Raw genomic sequence first — 19,073 nt, forward strand, 5'->3', positions numbered from 1 at the left:
TTCACGATCCCCACACATCGACGGAACTGCATGTCTCCGCACGTTCCTATTCGCTCAATGTCGGCACGCTCCCCCATGATCATCCCCCGCACTGAGCTCGCTTATGCATGGCGCATGCAGGCGCCCAGCCTCCTCGAGTCCAGTTCCTGTTGCTCAGCGTCATTGCAGGTTCCTTCATTGCGGGGAATCGCAGATTCACGCAGCAAACCAATATGGCGCCTAATGCAGTGGACAGCAACGCGGAAAGCTATAAAGGGACCAGGTCGCCATGGACTCCAAAGGATCTTCAGGCAGCACTTGACTGGTTCAGCACATCGATCATGTCGCGCTCAAGCTATCTTCAAGCTTCAACGCTGCTCTCTTCCTTCCTGTCGCTTACAGCTGGCCAGACACCTATCAGCTCGTCTGACGGCGGTTGGAGCACGACCCTGGCTGGCACCCCTACCTCATTCCGCCCTGTCTTTACTCTTCCTCCCTCAGTAGACCAAGGCGTTGAGCAGATCCCCAACATCTACGATCCGCAAGCCGTCGATGCACAGGATGTCTGCCCAGGCTACAAGGCGTCCGGTCTTGAACAAAACGACCGTGGCCTGAGCGCCACCTTGACACTGGCTGGTGCACCTTGCAATGCTTACGGTACCGATATCGAGGAGCTGGATCTGAAGGTTGAATACCAGGCCAAGGGGCGACTGGCCGTTAGCATTGTTCCTAAACATCTTGATGCTAGCAACCAGTCGCAATGGATTGTTCCCGATGATCTTATCCCAAGGCCGCAAGCCGAGGATTCATCAGAGGGCACAGACCTCAAATTTGATTGTAAGTCATCATGATGAGGATATTGTTGGATTCCGAGGATTCCCAGCTAACGCGATTTCAAGGGGGCAACGAGCCGTCTTTCTGGTTCAATGTCGGCCGTCGCTCGACTGGTGATGTCATCTTCACTACTCAGGGCTCGCACCTCATTTATGAGAACCAGTTCGTCGAGTTTGTGAACAGCCTGCCTGAAGACTACAACCTTTATGGTCTGGGAGAACGCATCCACGGCCTCCGCTTGAACAACAACTTCACCGCGACCATCTACGCTGCTGATGTTGGTGACCCAATTGATCGCAATCTTTACGGTAGCCACCCATTCTACCTCGAAACCCGCTACTTCGAAAAGGGCGGCAATGGTATCAAGACCCCTCTTAAACAGTCCGAGATGCAGCAGAGCAACTTTGGCTACGAGAGCAAGCCAACTGGATCGAAGTACGAGTCTTTCTCCCATGGTGTTTACTACCGTAACACTCACGGTATGGATGTTGTCATGAAGCCTGACCATCTCTCGTGGAGAACATTGGGAGGCGCGATCGATCTGTTCTTCTATGACGGACCTTCTCAGCCTGAGGTGACCAAGGAGTACCAGAAGTCGGCGATTGGTCTGCCTGCGATGCAGCAGTACTGGACCTTCGGTTTCCACCAATGCCGATGGGGTTACCGCAACTGGACAGAGTTGAGAGAGGTTGTTGAAACTATGAGGGCTTTCAACATTCCTATGGGTAAGCTTCTTGTCGCATTATGTCGCTTGAGCATGTTTGCTAACTATGAATAGAAACCATCTGGCTGGACATCGACTACATGGACCAATACCGAGACTTCACTCTTGACCCCGTGACATTCTCACCCTCCGGTGTCAAGGACTTCTTTGGCTGGCTGCACGGAAACAACCAGCACTTTGTACCCATCGTGGATGCAGCAATCTACATCCCGAACCCGCAGAACGCGAGTGACGCATACGACACTTACACTCGCGGAAACGAGTCTGGTGTCTTCCTGAAGAACCCCGATGGCAGCCAATACATTGGCGCTGTATGGCCTGGGTACACTGTCTTCCCCGACTGGCTATCTTCCAACGGTGTAGCCTGGTGGGTTAAGGAGATGGTTGAGTGGTACAAGGAAGTGCCGTTCAGCGGCTTCTGGGTTGACATGACTGAAGTCTCTTCATTCTGTGTCGGCTCCTGCGGTACTGGCAACGTTACCCTGAACCCTGTTCACCCGCCTTTCTCTCTCCCCGGTGAGGTCGGCAACATTGTCTACGACTTCCCTGAAGGCTTCAACATCACCAACGCAACCGAGGCCGCCTCAGCCTCAGCCGGTGCCTCGAGCCAGGCTGCATTGTCAGCAGAGCCTACGGCAGAAGTTTCTACAACTGCCAGCTACTACCGATCAGAGCCTACGCCCGGTTCGCGCAACGTCAACTACCCTCCATATGTCATCAACCATGTTCAGGGTGGAGCTGATCTTGCTGTTCACGCTGTCAGCCCTAACGCGACACACGAGAACGGTGTTGAGGAGTACGATGTCCACAACCTCTTTGGCCACCAGATCATCAATGCAACCTACCAGGGTCTCCTCGAAGTCTTCCCTGGCAAGCGACCCTTCATCATCGGACGCTCCACATTCGCTGGTAGCGGCAAGTGGGCTGGTCACTGGGGTGGCGACAATGCGTCCAAGTGGGCTTACATGTTCTTCTCCATCCCTCAGGCTCTATCCTTCTCGCTCTTCGGTATTCCCATGTTCGGCGTCGACACATGTGGATTCAACGGAAACACTGACATGGAGCTTTGCGCCCGCTGGATGCAACTCTCTGCTTTCTTCCCATTCTACCGCAACCACAACGTGCTCTCTGCCATTCCACAGGAGCCCTACGTCTGGGATGCCGTAGCCTCTGCATCTAGGACCGCCATGCACATCCGATACTCTCTGCTGCCCTACATGTACACTCTCTTCAACGACGCCCACACCACTGGTTCTACCGTGATGCGTGCGCTCGCATGGGAGTTCCCCAACGAGCCACAGCTCGCAGGCGTCGACACACAGTTCATGTTGGGACCCAACATCCTCGTCACTCCCGTTCTTGAGCCTCAGGTTGATACCGTCAATGGTGTTTTCCCCGGTGTCGTTGACGGCGAGAGCTGGTTCGACTGGTACTCTGGCGAGCGTGTCCAGGCTGAAGCTGGTGTCAACACCACCATCTCGGCTCCTCTGGGCCACATCCCCGTATACATCCGCGGTGGCGCAGTACTGCCAACTCAAGAACCTGGCTACACCACTACTGAGTCTCGGAAGAACCCATGGGGTCTCATTGTTGCTCTATCAACTGATGGTACCGCTTCCGGCAACCTGTACATTGACGATGGCGAGTCTCTTGAGCCAGAATCCAGCCTGGATATCACGTTCGCTGCTATGAATGGCCAACTAAAGGCTGAGGTCCAGGGCGAATTCAAGGATACCAACGCGCTTGCCAACGTCACTATCATGGGAGCTTCATCTTGTGGACAGGTCAAGCTGAACGGCGAGACGATCGATGCAAGCAATGTAGAGTACAACTCTACCAGCAGCGTCCTGAAGCTTACAGGTCTGAATGATTTGACCAGTGGAGGAGCTTGGCAAGGTAGCTGGACCTTGAGCTGGGAGTAAGCGATAGAGTTTCATAGAGGATGTATCATAGACTTTGGTATTATGAACCATAGAATGGTGAAGCGACCCTAACGCTCGATTAGCGAGCTACCCCTAGACATGAATCTACTGCGTTTCAAAGCCAACCCCTGACCTCCATGTTTGACAAATTGATGCGTCCTCGGAGCGCGCTGTGCTCATAATCTTTCAGGTTTTGCGACGAGCGGAGTCGTGAACAAATGACGTCATAACGGGAACTTGCACCTCCAAGGATACGACCAAAGCCCAAAGGAGTCTTTACGTACCACGCATCATCATGGCACTCTCTCACACACGAAGAAAGTTCTTTTCGAACACCTCCTTCTTCTTCAACTCTTCGAACGACTAAAAGAAGAAAGAAAAGCGTTTCGTCATGCCACCCAAGAAACTAAACCAACAAGCACCCTCCTCAGTCCCCGACGTTGACGAGCTGAAGAGCATAGCCGCCAAATCCGACAGTCCAGAAGACAAACTTAAAGAAGCCGCCGCGAGCGCCGAGTCCGCCCTCGCCTCCGCCAAAACCGCCTCGTCGCTCCGTGCCGCTGCCGAAACCATCAAAGACCCCGAGAAACGGAACAAATACCTGCAAGATGCCTACAATAAGGAGATTGAAGCACATGGGAACTCGAAGAAGGCGCGCGTGCTCAGCTCAGGCGCGTTCCAGGGTAGTGTAGGGGGTGGTGGGATTGGTATGGCTGTGGGTGCGGGACTGGGTACGGTGGTTGGTACGCTGGTGGGGACTGTGGCTACGATTCCTACGACGGCTGTGGGCACGTTGGTGGGTGCGGGTGTGGGTGGTGTACATGGCCCGTGGGTGAAGCTTGGGGGTGGGAAGAAAGATGGGAAGGATAAGGAGAAGGATGGTGGAGAGGGCGGCGAAGGGGAGGATGTTGATGGGCAGATGCAAGACCAGATGGGTGGGGAGGAGGATGGTATACCGGATCCTGAGGCGCTGAGACGTGCGGCAGATGAGTTTGCGCAGCAGCGGAAGGCGAACCAGGAGAATGGTGGTGGTGATGCAGAGAAGAAGGAGAAGAAGAAGCCTAGGAAACTGGAGGTACGGGGCAAACAAGGTGCATGAAGAAGGGTAGCAGGACATTTGATTTTCGAACACCGCACTGAGCTCATGGTTTTGTTTAGTGGATGCATTGTTTGGCGCCAGCATCATGTAAGCATTGGGATTATGGCATAGTATACACAGGTTTGACGAAATACTTCTCCTCCACACTTCTCAATCTGAAAGCCGGGACGAAGCCATGTCTTTTCATCGATGAACAACAACTCCAGCGCCTTCACCCATACCCCGTACCTTTCCCTCAACAACACGTTCGGGTAGTCCCAATTCCGTACAAATCTCATCGAAGCAGTGCATGCCATCTAGAAATCTCAGTAGAGGAAGCCCGCTCCCGCTCTTATCCCTATCGCTCACCAAGCCCTCGAGGGTTTGGTGTTCTTCACCCTTCGAAACACTGAGATGTTGGGGGTTCTGTTGTTGAAGATGATTGTGGTTTGCAGGCATCGCGGAGGCAACGCTCGGTCTGTGAATCGAGAAGGATGGATGATGTGTGTGGATATTGGCTTGGGAAGTGTGGTGACCGTGGGTCTGAATACTTGGCTGGGAGGAATGGTGTACTCGTTCGTTGCCGCGAATTGTAGTGGTGTCTGAGTCGCGGGGGTTTGCGAGAGATGTCGCGGCACTTGTTTGCAGACTCGTTGGTGGTGCGGGTGGTAGGGTCGTTGAGGTCGCTATCGCGTACTTGTGCACACGGTAGAGGAAACCCTTGATGATGCCGAAGGTTATGAAGCGGCGTACGTCGATGCCAGTGAGAAGATCCAGATTCTCCAGCACCCAGTTCTTCAAAGTGAGACCTTGTCGCAGCGATGTGTATAGCGTTATCAACGTCTCATGGCTCGTCTGCCATACATTCTCTTCCTCCTCTTCCTTCTTTTGAGCGGCGATGTGGCTATCGAACTCTGAGACCCTAAGCGTAGATCCGACAGTCTCGCTTTGCTGTGATGACAAAGACGAGGTCGAACTACGCTCGTCCCTACTCTTCTCTGAAACTTCGCTATCCATCCGAGCTGTTTTTGCGTTCGAACCAAGTCTCATTCTCGGTACGCTGACGTATCGCATACACTCCTCTTTAACCTCTGCATCCATTATGAAATCACCAATCTCTGCTGTTGGCGCATATATGGCGCTGAAGCTGAAGATATCCAGTAGTATCAAACATCCATAATACACCAAATGTTGAATGGCTCGTCTTGTCAACGAGAGATCGGTATCAGCCAGTTGCGCTATATGGGCTATCGAGTTGATACCGTTTATGTATGGTAGTATGCGATTGAGAGTGAGGTCCGAGGATACGGGTTGCTGGAGACTTGACAGAGATATGGTGAGCAAGGGCACTTGATGCGCGAGGATAGGTGGAGGAGGCGGTCGCGTAGGGAATAGCTTTAGGTTGATCGTATTCGAGTCATCTAGTAGCTGATGAGTATGTTGCACATTAGGAATGGCATGGTACGAAGCATGACTTACCGATTGGTATCATGCACTCCGCGTAGTTATTTAAATCCTCAAGCACCATCTCACACAGCGCATACACCTTGCTGCCACCACCTATTCCAAATCCGCCGACGCCATCGTCGTGCCCGAACCCAACGTTTCCTCCTTCATCTTCCCAAACGCCCTCCTCTTCTCTGGACAAGAATCCGCCCTGTTCTTCTAGGCCTCTCAACAAGCGTCCCAGCTTCCTCACGACTTCGCCGTAGCACGCCCAGTCGCGCTCATTTTCGCCTATCACGATTGCGAAATTGAAGATGAACTCATTCCTACTGTATTTCCCTTCTCTTATGCAAACCGGGTATCCGATGACGCGGTTGTGGTTGATGCAGAAAGTGAGTAGGCGGTCGCAGAACTGTTGTGTGGGTATGAGGAATTGCGTGACCGATGGAAAGGTGAACAGTGGTGTGGGGAGCGCCGACGGGAGGTTGGAGGGTATTATGGCGCCTGCGGGTACCTGGTGGAGGACGCGATTCCCTGGAGAAGTCAGCGGAGTTTCTGAAGGCGCGCCTCTCTATGGACTACCTTTTTCATGGTGGAAGCGAGTATAGAATATGGCTTTGATAGCGCGCGTAGGCATTGAAGACTGTAGGCTCTATCGCCGAAGTTCGCTGGCGACTACATGGTGGGTGTAGGGTCTTGGAGTCGCGATGTGGGGAGATTCAGAGAGCTTCCGAGGTGTGGTCAGTGCGCCAGATCACGCCTCGGCGTTGTGAGATTCCCAAAGAGTCATTCTGATACATGCGAGCTAGAAACCTGAACAGTGTCTACACTAGCTGTGATTCAAACCACCTAGTCGGTATTTTCACGCTATGGTCATTTCCAGGCATTACTTGTGGCCTCTCCCAAGCAAACGTCTTACACGCAGCGTAACCCGTTCACCAAGTATCCTCGAAGTCATGTTTGCGACCTTGTTCCTCTTGGTGATCATTCCTTTCAATTCGATGACATCCAGTTTCAGCTGAGCCAGTGTTTCCGCCGAAACTGTTTCGTTCCCACTCGCTGTTCGCGATTTGAAGCGCTCCTTCATATTATCCGTAGCCTCAGCATCGCCGGCCAAGAATTTATCGAAGTGCTCCTGGATAACAACTAGTGCCGATTTGTTTTGGATTTTAAAAAATCTTTCCGTCTCAATTCGCACTTTGGTATCCGCCCCATATAGGATTAGGAGTTTCAGTATGGATACCCATTTGATAGGGTCATTGATCCTCCAACACAGACAACATTCCCAGGAACTGAGCCCGTTGAACTTGAAATTTGGATCAGCTCCATTTATTAGCAAACTCCGTACAAGATCGGGGTCAATGTAGTCTGACCAGTGTTCGTAATGCGGCTCAGGACTGCACGCGTAGTTGAGCAGTGGTCTACCGCGTTTGTCCAAACAAAGTTGACCTTTTGCATCGATGGCGTCTCGGACGTACAGAGTCAACCCAAATCTGACGTTGAGGGACATGAAGTTATCATACCAGGGAGCAGACCTGGAATAGTCCTCTTCCCATGTGTCGCACCAAGTTGCCCCTTCGTATGTTTTTGAATATCGCCGATCTTCCATCCATGTTCCCGTGACTGTTGGGAAATAAGTTGTCATTGCTCTGTCAAGTTCGTTGAGAAGTTTCCAAGAGCTCATCTGGGTGTTCGCTTCTGTAAGTCGCGCGAATAGTAGAGCATCAATCACAAGCCCCCAGGGGACCTTGCGATCAGCAGGTTGCAGCCGCCCTAAATCTGCAGCTTTGACTTCCATGACCAATGATTGTAACACAGCCAGTGAGGCATGGAACTTCTCTTCCTTTGCATGTCTTACCAGATCGTCCCAGACCTCTTTTTTGTGTAAAAAATCAGCAACAGTTCTGTGAAGATACACAACGTCCTTCCTGCTTCTTTGTTTTACCTGACGTGATTCGTCCTGACCTGTGTGCTCTTGTTGATAATTGAATCGCGTCCGGAGCTCTAGGAGACCTGCGCAACGGCTTTTGAGTCGACGGTCTGTGGTGATCTCGATCTTTTCGAGTTCTTCGTCTGACAAGGGAGAGATTTTCGCACTTATGATCTCCATGGTTTTGGCTTCTGCATAAGACAATCTGACGGCGGACAGTGGCCCTGCAGAAGTTCTTCCCATTATAGACGACTGCTGGTGGCCTTCGTCGTTGCACCGAAGGATTTGAAATATGCATGCGGCTTGCGACTTGTACAATGAAGGTACATTACTCAGCATGTGCATGAAAAGCGCTTCAAGATCCTGCGGTAAAACTCGGAGCCGTAACTGAAGATCTTCGATCTTGTCGCCGTTCTGTAGCCCTTGGAGGAGAGACTTCACTACAAGTTTGACCCATAAGAAAACACCAGAGGCTGAGCTGACAATTTCTTCCACAAGGGCTTTGACATCGTCTTTGTTCTTGGTTTTCAGATGCATCATCTGAGGATGTACGGATAAGCTGTCATCCACATACGTTGTAATATCGTTTTGAGTGAGCTGCTGGAGCTTCAGTTGTGGCTGACCAACGAAGCAGTCCGTAAATTCCGTAAGTGGCCTGCTCGATAGTAGGGCTTTGATCTTGCCACGTTTCGTGGCAGTGATGAACATCTCCCCAAGCTCGGTCATCGTGATTCGTTGAGCATCGAATTCGTCTAAACCGTCGACTACCATTACGATCTTCGTCGATTTGAAAGGATGATTCACGAGCCTTCTAAACGCTCGTCGAAGCTGGTGAAACGTTGGGAATTCGTCCCAATCGGCGTCGAGTAGATATTGTTCCGCAAATAGTGTGGAGGCTAGAGATATGTCCTGACCGAGCACTTGCCAGAGCAGTGAACGCAAGAGGCCTTCCTGCGACCTTTGGATTCCAGCACCTGAACTCCAAAAGTAGAAGTCAGCAACAATGAGACGATCGCCTCCAGCCCAAAGATGTAGCAAATCCATGACCCGGGGATCTTGATAAAGATACTTCATCAACGTTGATTTTCCGGACCCGGCCTTCCCGTTGATCCAATATACGCCACCATCTTGGCGAAGCCAGTCTGCAAGGCTTGGCCAGCTTGAGGAATCTCTTTTCTCTAGTGCCCAATTGAAGTTGTTCCGATGCGCAGGTTCGATATCGTCGAATCTGTCGTCTTTCCGCGAGAAGTTTAACTTATTCGTGATTGCGCGTGGGACATCCTTTATGCTATACTTTTCTGACCTTTGTTTGGTGATGGCATGTAGGGTCTCGTTGTAACGTTTCGATGCCAAAGAACTTTCTATCTCTTGCCGTTGTATGATCTTCTCGGTTTGTGAAGTTATTGTCGTGCCAAGTTGTTTGTTGCTCTCCACTATGCTCAGCATCGCTGTCCGGCTCGTCTCATCTAGACCTTGTAGTTGATCGTCCCTGATGGACACCAGAATTCGAAACTGAAGCTCATCACGCATTGCCTGAAGTCGTGACATGATATCCTCGATCTTTTTCGCGTTCCAAGATGTTTTTAGAGCGCTAAGAATCGTTTTGTATCTAGCTGCGTCTTTGGCAGATCGCAACGGCTCGAGTTCAGCGATAAGTTCCCGAGCAATCTTTGTGCACTCAGCAGCCAGATCCTCGAGTGCCTATAGACATGTAAGACTGATGTCGCAAGCGTGCAGACCTTATTCAGATCCAACGTACCTGGCTGTCTTGGGCCAATGGGCCCGAACTGGCCGGATTGGGACGAGCCCATAATGTGATGCGTTCGTTCAGCGCCGTGAAGTCGGCAACTAACCGTCCAATCTCTGAGTTCTGTACAGTGGAACCTGACTGGCGAATTTGGTTTACAGATGATAAGACTTTCTTGGTGGAGTCTACGACCTGTAGGATGTTAGCAGCAAGGCTGAGTCCTGCGATGGCCTCCATGGCGGGCGCTCGGAAGCGAAAGGAGACGACATCGCAAGTATCAGGCTGAGAGCTGGCTCTTAAAGGGTCGGACAAGTGCTCAGCACAGCCGCGTCCAGATGTCGCGCTAGCGTTCAGCTGCAGCGATGCATGAATCTGTCAGCCAATACGCGCACTTCATCACCGCCGGCCAAACAGTCGACAAATAGGAAGTCGGAAGCTCGTTTGACCAACCCTTTTTCCAGTCTCCAGAAAAATCCTATATCGCTGCAAACGTGCGCTGGTCAGACGAATTGCGCTACCGTATGACAATAGCGCCTAGGCAGAGTACCTGGGAAAAGAAAAACCGAACAACTGCCTCCTAGAAGGCTACATTACCCCGAAGAATATGTGAACTTCAAACTTCATACCAACGTAGACGGCAGAGTACCTGTTCAATTTTTTCCTTGTATGAGGTGGGACTGGAAGTGAGTTGGCGCGATCAACTCGTGAAAGGGTATATTGAAACGTATCGATACGCTCGCCTGGATGTGAAGATGAAGAGCCCAAATCTTGTTTGGACGTACTCACGCCGCGTAGGAAAGAAATGCACGTGCGCGGACATGCTCATCAAACACCTCATACAAGAACAAAACTGAACAGGTCTGCAGACTACGTTGATCCAAAATCTGGCAAAGTAGGTGACCCAAGGTCAACGTAGGCTCCACGCTGTTCAGTTTTTCCCTAGGTTGGCGTGCAAAGGAGAAACCACCTTGAGTGAATGCCACATCACTTAATCGTCCGAACCGTCCTCAGGTAGCTCCCTCAGCACGCCCTCCACAATCTCAATGAGCTCATCAACATCCGGTCGCTCGCTTGGCTCGAGCCTCAAACACTTCCTCACCACCTCTTTGACGCTATCTGTGATAGCATCCTCGGGGTTCGCCTTCTGCTTGCCCCTTTGCATACCCTCGTCTGGAAATCTCCAGTCACCACCCAAGACACATATGCTCAGACTACCACCGGTCTCATCTGACCTAGCCTCGAAGGGGCTCTTGCCGACTAAGCAGGCGTAGAGCGTGCAACCGAGCGACCAGATGTCGACCTTGGTGTCGATGACAGAGCCGGTCTTGACGTCGAAGAGTTCCGGAGCACGGTATGGCATGGTGGAGTGTTCGGCGGCGGTGTCTTGGATTTGTAGGGCGAGGGAGCGCGATGTGACGGGTGTTGGGGACGGTGCGAGGGAGCCGAGGTCCATGAGGATTGGGGTCTGGCCGTCGTCGTCTATCATGATGTTTCCTACGCGTGTTAGTCTCTTGGATGCGCGACCATGAGATGAATGCAGTGCATACCAGGCTTGATATCTCTGTGCGCGTACGCCCTCTCCCCGCCAGGCGCAATGCCTTCGTGCGCCGCTGTGACTTCTGACTCCTCTAGCAGTCCTTCTGCCTCTTGCTCGTCGTCCTCGTCATGATCGCGATTCCGCCTGCTTGGACGCATCTCCATGGTCTCCGCAGCTTCCGCGTCTGCCCTCTTCGCGTCTCTCCGGACTTTCTTCGCCTTGCCTTCACTCTTCGCGCCGCCGGGTCCGCCCTTGATCTTGTACTGATGCATTGCTTTGAGCGCTTTGCAGACACCCAGGAACAGCACCATGAGTCTTCGCTCGGGGAACTTTGTGTGATTGACCAGGTTCGCGTTGATCATGTCTTGTAGGTTGCCGCGACGGTAGTATGGTAGGAGGATGTATACGGTCTTCGCGGATGAGTCTGATTTGTCGGTTTCAACGGAGTAGTCGATTGAGTGTATGATGTTGGGGTGCGGCGAGAAGAGTGTGTAGGCCTCGACTTCCTTGAGCGCCAGGCTCACGCTTTCTTGGCCGAAGGGACATCTAATCTTCTTGAGTGCGAGGAGTTGTTGATTCGAGTTGTCTTGTACGAGGTATACATATGAGAAGCCACCCTGTGTCGCGATTAGTTGACTGAATGCGGTCCATTGTATGTAGCTCAGCTTACCTCGCCCAGCAGCCGTAATATCTTGAAACTCCGACTGTTGATCTTCAATTGTGGTGAGCTTGGAAAGCAGACCATGCAATTTGTAAAGGAATAGACGACATCTAGGAAGTATGTGCCTAAGGATCCCATCGTGGCGGTTTCCGTTGCGAGTGCGATTTGTTTTGTTTGCGAAGCTATCGACAGCTTGCGTGAAGGCGGTGCCGAGATAGACGCGCGGTCAATTCGAATTGTCGAGTGTCGCAATAGTACGGAGCTTATGTTTGGGTGATGAGGAGGTGATCGGTGCGGAACGATAGTGAAGACGTGTTGTTTACTGTGATAGGATGTAAGTGTGTTGGTGCTGACGACGAGGTTCCGGGTTGCGCCAAGGCGTGGCTGTGAACCCTGGCAGTTGCACGCTTTCGATCGCCTGCGGAACGTGGTCGGGAAGATCCACGTGCGGCTAACCCGAAGCGGGCGCTAGCGTCGCATTGTCCAAAAACTTGAGATATATTCCAAACTCCACGAAATTTTGCCATCAACGTCTCCAAGAGACTCAATACATCTCGGGCGTATGGCTCAGTGGTAGAGCGCTCGCTTTGCAAGGGATTTTAGCGCTAAGCCTAGTGCAGAAGTCTTCAACAACATGCGAGAGGTCCGGGTTTCGATCACCCGTCCGTCCATTTTTTGGCCCCTTAATGCCCCCTGTAACTCTTTTTTGAAGGTCTAACCTGCTATGCTGAGTATAGAAGAGATACTACAAAGTTCCTGTGTCTACAACCACCCTCAACGTCCCCTGGAGGTTTTCGGTATATCACCTAGACGAATTGAATCCACTCTACATGTCGAGCCTATTCCCTAACACATCCTACATCACCCGCCCGTCCATTACAACGTCTTTCTTTGCTGTTTTTCCTGCCTCTTATTTCTATTTGTGCAATTTATAGCATGCTATCGCAAGAGTTATGTGGATCTTGCGAATCAATCTTGTCTAAGAAACTAGGATGAAGTTACTTAAAAGGGGTGAAGATACACACAAACGCTGCTTGCATTGTCTTGCATTTTGTCTATGCAGCTAAGGTTTAACCTCCGTACCTTGCTTTTACCTGTGATACTCTGCCGTGGACCGCCTCTACGTCTAGTACCCGAAGAGACTTGTTTCTTGAGGTTTTTAGAGGTAACTTCGGCATTTCCTACCTAGATTATTAGGTTAGTCGCACGTATGTGTAGGTCTGGTTAAGATTAGTTGGGCTGGCGACATAAGTGTTTAGATGTTTCTCTTAACGGTATTGTACCCGTCTACTATAAGGAATTGAGCACGTTGTTATAAGAGATCAGCTCCTTAGAAAGATAACCTCCCGCTAATTACTAATTTAGCTGCATTACTAACTACCCCATCTACCACAACATCTTAATCAGGCCGAAATCTAAACACCGTACAGCCTACATCGACGCTAGATTTTCCAATCCTCTGATATCATCCTAGTGTATGCGGCAACACCCTTAAGTTTAATCATTGTATCCAAGGACTCTACCTTCTACAATAAAAATTATGAACAGGCTTGCAGACTAAATCATGGTAAAAGTACGCAAAGTAGGTAGCCTAACGTCGATGTAGACTCTACGATGTTCAGTTTCCCCCTAGATTGACGTGACCCCTCTCTCAAGGCGCAACATCCTTCGGCATCCCATCAACCCCCAGATCAATCTCCTTGTCCAAATTCTCCAAGAACCCCTTGCCGCGGAACTCTTCCTTTCCAACACTCTTATCCATTATGCCGGCAACCTCCTCACACTTAGTGTACCACACCCTCTCGTAGTTGTACTCGTCCGCGGGACCATCCGGCATCATGATCCACTCAGGTATCGCGCCTTTCTCTTGCTCACCATCCTTGTACCACCAAAACCTCGCTGTATCATCCTCCTTTGTGCGCCAATTACCGCGGTTCCAGTTGTGTCTCAGCGGAGAGTGCTTGTCCCATCCGCGGACGAGATGGCGGTAGTAGGCAATGGGGTGGATGTATTCGTTTGTATCGCCCAGGTCGCGGAGTTTGGTCCATTTCGGCGCTTTGGTGTCTTCGTTGTAACACTCGACTTCTTCGTGGCCGGGCATGCGTTGCCAAGATCCGATGAAGTAGTATATGCCGCTGTAAGAGTCTACGAGAGGACCTGTACCCCAGCTGAAGTCGAAATTGGTGTGTGAATGAGGTGGAGAGCGCGGCGGAGGTTTGAGTGCGTCGTGACCGATGCCGGGAATGGAGATCTTTGGGAGCAGGTTCCACGCTTTTTGAAGGATGTTCTGGTGGTGATAGGTGCATGCGAAGCGTAGGCGGAATAGCCAGCGCGTGTACTGGTCCATGGAAAGCTGGAAGGCATGGCGATCGATGGTAAGATGAGGCGAGATGACTTGAAGCATCCAGCAGAGGGTTGCGGTGGATATGTTTTCCGAGTCACCCTTCATGTCGCCGAAAGCGTCTTGTGAACCACCACCGATATTTGTATGAACACCAGGAAACCAAACCTGCTTCAGCTCCGGTGTTGGTCTGTTGGGGTCGTCAACTAGATCTTTAGGAATGTACCAAAGAGTAGGGCGGAAGGCCTTCCGACGCTCATCCAGAGCCAACGCCTGGAATGCATGCTCGATGTCTACAAATCGTTAGCCATAATCACACGCTTCGACACCACTAGAACTCACTCTCCGTCAGCTCGACGTTGTGAAACCCATACTTCGTCCTCGACCATGCCAGATCAATACCAATCAGATCGGGTACACCCAACGAGCCAACGGTATCCCACACACCAACCACCTTCACTTTCCTGCTACCTTCACTGACAGCAAGCTCACCATGCGGCCGGATATCCCATACTTCCGCCAGCAGTTTGAGATCATGCCAGTCGATGTTCCTGACATCTACACCCTCTCTCTCCATCTGCAGACCCTTCTCGCTGAGCTTGCCCTTGGTGAACCATCTGTATTCCTTCGTCTCACGAAAGTCAACACCCTCTTCGTTTCTTTGATACAGACGATACAGCTCCGGAAAGAATTGCATGTTGACCGGTGCAATCACACCGATATCCGAGACCAGCCCGGCAACCGCACGCGCGGTGTAAGCTCCTCTCGAGAACCCGAAACAGAAGATCTCGTCGCCCGGCTCGTAATTTTGCACGATGAAATTGTAGGCTTCGATAACGTTCTCCGCAAGACCAGCTCCCGTGCCGCCTTGTCGTCGCCTCTCAGAGGTACTGAGATTCCCGGTTCCTATCCCGGAGTCATAGTACACGATCTGGTGGAATTTCTTCGATGCGTCGTCTTTGTCGGTGCCAACACGCGCTATCAAGCGGCAGAGTCTGGCAACATTTGAGGGTATGTTGTCTTTGCTGCTGACGCTAGATTGCCATGTACCATCGCAGCAAATCACTAGCCGTCGTCTCCAGGCAGTGTTGTCGTTGACCATGGTGGCAGAATGCAAGTTTGTGTAAGTGAATAGAATAAGAAGAACAGAAGGTCGGTCGTCTGTAGCGCGCAATGTCGATTATAGGAAGGAGGAATGCGTATAAACAAGTACAATAACGCTGATCAGATACCAAGGCTGAATCGCAGGCAAGCGCGTCGGACGTCGTTATATGACACTCAGGGGTAAGCAAAAAGACAAGTAAGTACACGCAGCACAAAAGACGAAGCTGACCGGTTCCAAGCCACGAAGCTGCATTCAGGCAATGGGGCAATGAGGCAGCGCAACTCTTCTAATTTATCCTCATCGAGTCGTACACCGTGAATGGTCGATCACCGAATGCCCATGACGGACGCCTAATTCCCCATGTCGCCAATGCGCCCGCCGCATTGTCCAGGTGCGGCTGAAGGAGGCTGCCAAGCGACCTGTTTGAGCGGGATGAAGCGCTGCTCCTACCCGCACGCCTTTGCATTTTCACCGAAGGACGGGTCAGACCGTGAACGCCTTCAGGGTGGTCTGATATGGCGCGAAGGTGTTGAAGTGAGAATTGCTCGCGTTGCGCGCGTCGGCGCGCTGTCTGAACATGAGAGAATGCGGTGTGCGTGTATGGGGCTTGTGCACGCGATCATCATTGCCGTCGCTACTTAGCTTTGCCGTTTGAACTTTGATTGCGATATCGAAAACACTGTTTGTGCGCGTGTGGATAGTCGTGAACTGATCAATGTGTGATGGGTGTTGAGGATCATGGGCGGGGTCCGAGGCGCAGGCAACGCGGTCAAGGCGTGTCAGCTGTTGCCCGAACCCTGAAGTAAAAATATTCAGGCAACGGCAGGCACAGCCCATCTCCAACTCAGAATGCCACAACAACAGTCAGATTACTGTCAAAAGCCGCATTCCTGTTACACGAAGGTCAGCTCAATACTTGCTTGTTTCACTCGGCACGTGCATGCCGTCTCAAAAAAAGGCCGAGTATGCTTGCACCGCCCGAAGGCGGCGGCAATGTACCAACATGGATTCTTCTCGTCAATACCCTATATCCAAAAAGCGGTCTATACTATCGCTGAACATCAAATCGTGACCAACAGTCGCTGAAGACCAAATCCGTGGACTATCCCAATGCCGTCTGTCGCGATATGGCGCCATTTTGGCGCAATCCCAGAGTACCATTGTGGCAGCCCCAGGCGTGCCTATATAACGCCCACCATCCCACCATGAAAAGAACGCTTAATCGCTGAACATCACAAGACTACTTCCTGAAACTTGTACGACAATCCCGCGAATCGTCAAAGCCCCTGGCATCAAGCACTCACATTGAGCGAGGTGAGTTACCAGCTGTATGCGGCCGACTGCCGTATTGAGATCCATCATTAAAGCCCTCGAAGCTTTCACCTGATGACATCCTCCTCAGATCGTTGTCGTCGCCCATGTCGACGTCTTCCATCTCGTACCGTCCCGCCCCATTCGGGTTCTGCGGCGGTCCCATATTGGCAAAAGAACTGTATTGCCGTGGGGGCGCCGCGGGCGGAACGCCAGCACTGCTGATTTGTTCTGCGAGGCTCGGCTTCTCCGCCAGATTGTTAAGCATGGCGCGACTCGCGTCCAACATCGATACGGCGTACTCAAGAAAGTCCGCTCGCTTGGAAGAGACGGAAAGCGTCCAGCGATACTCGCATAGCCTGAGCTTGTAGAACTCGGCTTCCTCCTTGGCGGGTGCCGTAGCCCATAGCAGCGACCCAAAGGTGCCGATGAGCGTAAAGTTGACTTTGGAAGCAAAGTACCAGAAACCCTGCAGATGCTCCGGCTTCAGACGGTTCACAAAGTCCATAGCAGAGATCAGCCGCGTCTTTGCGGCGTTGCGGCACATGAAGAGACCGTAAGAGTCGGGGTTGGTGGAGTCGAGCGACTGTACTATGCGCCTGTGCAGCGTAATCTCCGTCGCAAAGTACGCGAGATGCAGATAGCCCGTAGAGGTGAGCTTGCCCTTCTCGGGAACGTTCATCTTGACCTCTGCGGGTAGCTTCTCGTGCCATTGACGAAGCTTGATTTGTACAGGCTTAGCTCGTGCGAGGATCAACTCGGTCGACTTCCTCCCCGCATTGGCAAAGTCGTGGATCGCCGTTTGGGTGTAAAATGTGTCCATGACCTCAGCCATGATCTGCGTGAGCCCAATCATCTGGGCAAACAGTATCCGGCCTCGGTGGCTCTCTACCTGCTCCTCTTCAGATTCTTCCTGACGCGTCTCGTATCCATCCCCTTCTTCAACAAAATCGTCTTCTGTTATCGGCTTCACCGCCCAGTTGGCATTGAAGATGTGCGATGGCCGGCCGTGGATGAGTGAGCTCCACTTGTCTTGCATGTACAACGCCCATGCGATGCGCTTCCTCAAGCCACGCTCCCAGAGAGGGACTGACCATGATGAGCAGTCGAGATGCAGGCCTAATTCTTGACCAATGGCCACCAGCTGTGTTGTCAAGCTCCAAGAGTCCGCTTCAGGACGTTGCAGCAACAACAAGCCAGCCTGTATCGTCGACAGTTTAGGTCGCTCCATAGCTAGTGTGAGCGCCTTCATAGCAATCGCTTCTAGCCGCGCTGCATCGGGTCGGGAGTAGTTTGCTAGCTTGGGGTCGAGAGACCACCAGTTGAGCGCCAGGATGTACATGCCAGCCAACAAGGCTGGCGAAAAACCTCTATCGCCTCTGCGATATCGTTCGACAAACAGATGTTTCTGGATGATGGGGTAGTTTGGATGCACTACTTGGAAGTAAAGATCTAGTAAAGCAGGACCATGTGGGTGCACAAGCTGCTCGACCTGACCCAACGCCTCAGACTCGCCGGCGAAGTCTTGTGTGTTCTCGTCAGGTAGCATAATGAAACATTCATGATCGTTCACACGTCGCAGCGTACCAAGATCGAAGGTCGACTCGTTACGGGTGTCGAACTGTGATAGGCCAATGAGCAACGAATCGAATGGGGAACTCAGACCGATGTATCTGCTATGTTGGCGTCGTTGCAGCCCTAATGTCTCTCCAAACTGAGGCAGGTGAAGGCTCGCTATTTGAGATAGTGAGGGTTGCGATGGTGGTGGACTTGGCGCGGTTGCTGTGATGGTGGGTGTTGATAGTGCTAGTGGCGGAGGATCTGAGTCGACGGATCTGCCAGAGGATGTCAGCACGACATCCAGCTATACGCCGACGAGCCAGAACGCCTGGCGAGGGCCACAGCTCCCGGTGCCACGGCCACATGCAGGATGAAAAAGCAAGTAGTGTTGCACATGCGCACGTGACCTGGTAGCGTGACGCAAGAGGCATAGCAGATGTCGGAAGTGATATATCTACGCGAGCCGTGGACGTGAAGCAGTAGCGGGGTGGCCTAAACATACCTCTTCTTGGTGTTGTTTGGCGAGTCCTTTTTCTCACCGTCGACGACTTTCCTCTTCCGCGGCAGTGGGCTTTGTACAAAGGTACACTCCTGCTTGTGGAACTCGCACAGGACACACAAAGCAGCGCCCTCGTGTATCACACAGCGGCTCTTCCTCCTTCGGCACGCGTCACAAGGGCGTTCCCTCCGTGAGCGGATGTTAGATACTGGACCGTTGTTGGACGTGGGCTTGCTCAAGCTCTCCTTGCTGGATGGTGACTTCTGTATCGTGCGAGGACGAGCTGGTGCTATAGAGACAACAGGACGTGGGCCCATAGCCGGCTGCTGCATTGCTACGGCCGTCATGGCTAGCTGGCGTGGTGGAAGGGTGCGATAAGGCTATGATAGACTACGGCCC

General features: G+C 52.0%; 7 protein-coding genes and 1 non-coding gene across 8 annotated transcripts; 3 read left to right on the forward strand and 5 right to left on the reverse strand.

Annotated features, from left to right (window-relative positions):
* Window positions 1-212: 212 nt before the first annotated feature.
* Window positions 213-3,459, forward strand: J4E83_006235 (uncharacterized protein; the record flags this gene model as incomplete). The annotated part of the gene is made up of 3 exons (XM_049333150.1): window positions 213-816; window positions 879-1,538; window positions 1,592-3,459. The coding sequence occupies 3 exons, from the start codon at window positions 213-215 to the stop codon at window positions 3,457-3,459; spliced, it is 3,132 nt and encodes a 1,043-aa protein (XP_049187840.1).
* A 391-nt stretch (window positions 3,460-3,850) lies between these two features.
* J4E83_006236 (uncharacterized protein) lies at window positions 3,851-4,558 on the forward strand (the record flags this gene model as incomplete). Its single annotated transcript, XM_049333151.1, has 1 exon — window positions 3,851-4,558. One exon carries the CDS (start codon window positions 3,851-3,853, stop codon window positions 4,556-4,558), a length of 708 nt encoding a protein of 235 aa, XP_049187841.1.
* Window positions 4,559-4,741: 183 nt separating this feature from the next.
* On the reverse strand, window positions 4,742-6,574 carry J4E83_006237 (uncharacterized protein; the record flags this gene model as incomplete). Its single annotated transcript, XM_049333152.1, has 3 exons — window positions 4,742-5,958; window positions 6,017-6,497; window positions 6,566-6,574. 3 exons carry the CDS (start codon window positions 6,572-6,574, stop codon window positions 4,742-4,744), a joined length of 1,707 nt encoding a protein of 568 aa, XP_049187842.1.
* Window positions 6,575-6,869: 295 nt separating this feature from the next.
* Window positions 6,870-9,897, reverse strand: J4E83_006238 (uncharacterized protein; the record flags this gene model as incomplete). Its single annotated transcript, XM_049333153.1, has 3 exons — window positions 6,870-7,118; window positions 7,929-9,614; window positions 9,673-9,897. The coding sequence occupies 3 exons, from the start codon at window positions 9,895-9,897 to the stop codon at window positions 6,870-6,872; spliced, it is 2,160 nt and encodes a 719-aa protein (XP_049187843.1).
* Window positions 9,898-10,648: 751 nt separating this feature from the next.
* J4E83_006239 (uncharacterized protein) lies at window positions 10,649-11,996 on the reverse strand (the record flags this gene model as incomplete). Its single annotated transcript, XM_049333154.1, has 3 exons — window positions 10,649-11,154; window positions 11,208-11,814; window positions 11,868-11,996. The coding sequence occupies 3 exons, from the start codon at window positions 11,994-11,996 to the stop codon at window positions 10,649-10,651; spliced, it is 1,242 nt and encodes a 413-aa protein (XP_049187844.1).
* A 418-nt stretch (window positions 11,997-12,414) lies between these two features.
* On the forward strand, window positions 12,415-12,529 carry J4E83_006240. Its single transcript has one exon. It is a non-coding gene; the product is annotated as a tRNA-Ala (tRNA).
* A 980-nt stretch (window positions 12,530-13,509) lies between these two features.
* J4E83_006241 (uncharacterized protein) lies at window positions 13,510-15,301 on the reverse strand (the record flags this gene model as incomplete). Its single annotated transcript, XM_049333155.1, has 2 exons — window positions 13,510-14,492; window positions 14,542-15,301. The coding sequence occupies 2 exons, from the start codon at window positions 15,299-15,301 to the stop codon at window positions 13,510-13,512; spliced, it is 1,743 nt and encodes a 580-aa protein (XP_049187845.1).
* Window positions 15,302-16,604: 1,303 nt separating this feature from the next.
* Window positions 16,605-19,021, reverse strand: J4E83_006242 (uncharacterized protein; the record flags this gene model as incomplete). Its single annotated transcript, XM_049333156.1, has 2 exons — window positions 16,605-18,450; window positions 18,678-19,021. 2 exons carry the CDS (start codon window positions 19,019-19,021, stop codon window positions 16,605-16,607), a joined length of 2,190 nt encoding a protein of 729 aa, XP_049187846.1.
* Between the last annotated feature and the right edge of the window lie 52 nt (window positions 19,022-19,073).

This window comes from Alternaria metachromatica (assembly GCF_023757995.1).
Source record: "Alternaria metachromatica strain BMP 0045 chromosome Unknown scaffold_13, whole genome shotgun sequence".
NCBI lineage: Eukaryota > Fungi > Ascomycota > Dothideomycetes > Pleosporales > Pleosporaceae > Alternaria > Alternaria metachromatica.